The sequence below is a fragment of the Penaeus monodon genome, chromosome 14 (genome assembly GCF_015228065.2).
Source record: "Penaeus monodon isolate SGIC_2016 chromosome 14, NSTDA_Pmon_1, whole genome shotgun sequence".
In the NCBI taxonomy this organism is placed as follows: Eukaryota; Metazoa; Arthropoda; class Malacostraca; order Decapoda; family Penaeidae; genus Penaeus; species Penaeus monodon.
In genome coordinates, this window is record NC_051399.1 from 43,799,120 (window position 1) to 43,801,619 (window position 2,500).

Consider the following 2,500-nt stretch of genomic DNA (forward strand, 5'->3'; position numbering starts at 1 on the left):
TTCTCCTTCTCCTTCTCCTTCTCCTTCTCCTTCTCCTTTTCCTTTTCCTTTTCCTTTTCCTTTCCTTCCCCCTATCCCTGTCCCTGTCCCTGTCCCTGTCCCTGTCCCTGTCCCTGTCCCTGTCCCTGTCCCTGTCCCTGTCCCTGTCCCTGTCCCTCCCTCTCCCTCTCCCTCTCCCTCAACCTCAACCTCACCCTCAACCTCAACCTCCCCCTAACCTCAACCTCACCCTCACCCTGTCTCACTCTCACTCACTCTCACTTTTACACACCAACTCCAACATTCACAGTAACACACACACTTGATACTCATTCATAGATCCTACTTGTAGAAATACATGTTGGAAAATTTGTTATTCGTAACTTAGACTTAGGTGTATTACATTTCTAGTTCATGATTATAAGTTAGGAAATTTAATCTGACATTAAATATTTTAATTGTAAAATTTAAATGAGAAATGAATTTCCTTACAGAACACAGCTTCAAACAGCTCGAATGTGGTTCCCTCCAGCCTCCTTGACCTCACTGCCTTAGCTAAGGTACTAACTCTCTGTGCATGTATTAACTTTGATAAATATGAGAAAGAAGGTAAAGAATTTGATAAATATGAGAAAGAAGTAAAAGTTTCTAACTGAAAATGTAGAAATGAATTGCAGATACGAGCCACAGATAACACAGATATATATACACAAATTTATACATGGATACACATGAATACACAATATTCATATAATCCATAGTTGGTTACAATTGTCCATGAAGGTGTCTACACACATTTATCAAACACACTTGCTCTTGTACTCACCTCACACACTCACACAATCACACACACTGATACTGACAGACGCTCACACTCACACTCATACCCACACCTACACCCACACTCACACCCACACCCACACCCACACCCACCCTATGCCCACACCTACACCCACACCCACACCCACACCCACACCCACACCCATACTCACATTTGCACCCACACACTCATGTCCACACTCACACATTAAGATACTCATTAACACACACATTAACACACACATTAACACATTAACAAATGCCTTAACACATGCATTAGCACACACATTAACACACTCATCAACAAACACATTAACACGTGCATTAACATAGATATTAACACATTAACACACACAGCTACTCACACATATTAAAACACACATATTAAAGTACACACATATTAAAGTACACACATATTAAAACACACATTAAAACACACATTAAAACATACACATTAAAACATACACATTAAAACATACACACAGTAAAACAAACATACATTAAAACACATATTAAAGCACACATATTAAAGCACACATATTAAAATACATTAAAACACATTAAAACATTAAAACAAACACACAAACACAACACAAGCACAAGCACAAGCACAAACACAAACACAAACACAAACAAACACAAACACAAACACAAACACAAACACAAACACAAACACAAACACAAACACACACACACACACACACACACACACACACACACACACACACACACACACACACACACACACACACACACACACACACACACACACACACACACACACACACACACACACACACACACACACACACACACACGCACAAAATCTTGATATACCGAAGTTTATGTTTATAGTGTCATTTTGATGATCCAGTCACACAGGGATAATGTCCTCTCATGACCTATCACATTATGATAGACCACCCCTCACACTTTGTCCTTTGAAGTCAAGCTTACTTTAAGTTGTTAATGCTTAATAATTGTGCACTCGTTTGGCCCTGGCTGCAATTTCCTAAACAAAGTTGGTGCCATAGCCAAGGACATAGATAGTGGGTAATTTTATGTTTCCTGTGCTTGATTTTTCCCTCGAGCGGCTGACTCCGCATGCACCCTGATGATGATTAGATTAAGATGGTTAGATTAAGAACAGGATCATATAGTTATCCTTTTGATTGATTCACATACATACATGCTTGATTTATTGTTATTTTAATTTATTATTTTTGTTTATATATTGACAGCTTCAGAAGTTTAAAGAAGTCAGTTCCTAGGCTTATTTAATGTCTCCTGTTTACTCCTTTCCTTGTTTTTTGGAGAGATCTTTTTTATTTCATTACTGTTAGTATCATTAATAACCTGAAAGTAATGATATCAGTGATAATTATGATAATGATAATGAGGATATTAAAGAAATTGAATATATTGATAATATTATGATAATGCTAATGGTAATGATGATAGTAATAATAATTATAATAGCAGAAACAGTAATGATATTAGTATTTGAAAAAAATCATGAAAATTTAAGAAATGTGATAGGCCAGAAGGTACTTAAACTCAAAAATTGCTGTTTATGGTATGGATCACTTCATTATCATGAGTAAAAGAGTGGAATTCTTTGAAAAAGTTTAAAAAGTAATAAAAAAAAAACCATCCCCCCCAAAAAAAAAGTAAAACAAAAAAAAACACTTAATATTTGCAA

General features: G+C 36.3%; 1 protein-coding gene across 1 annotated transcript in view; it reads left to right on the forward strand.

Moving 5' to 3' along the window:
• LOC119581184 (tyrosine-protein phosphatase non-receptor type 23-like) overlaps positions 1-2,500 on the forward strand; it is a gene marked incomplete in the record, with an annotated part of 21,553 nt that overhangs the window by 9,404 nt on the left and 9,649 nt on the right. Inside the window, 1 exon segment of the mRNA XM_037929579.1 lies at positions 474-539. Within this exon segment, the coding sequence (XP_037785507.1) occupies positions 474-539 (66 nt within the window).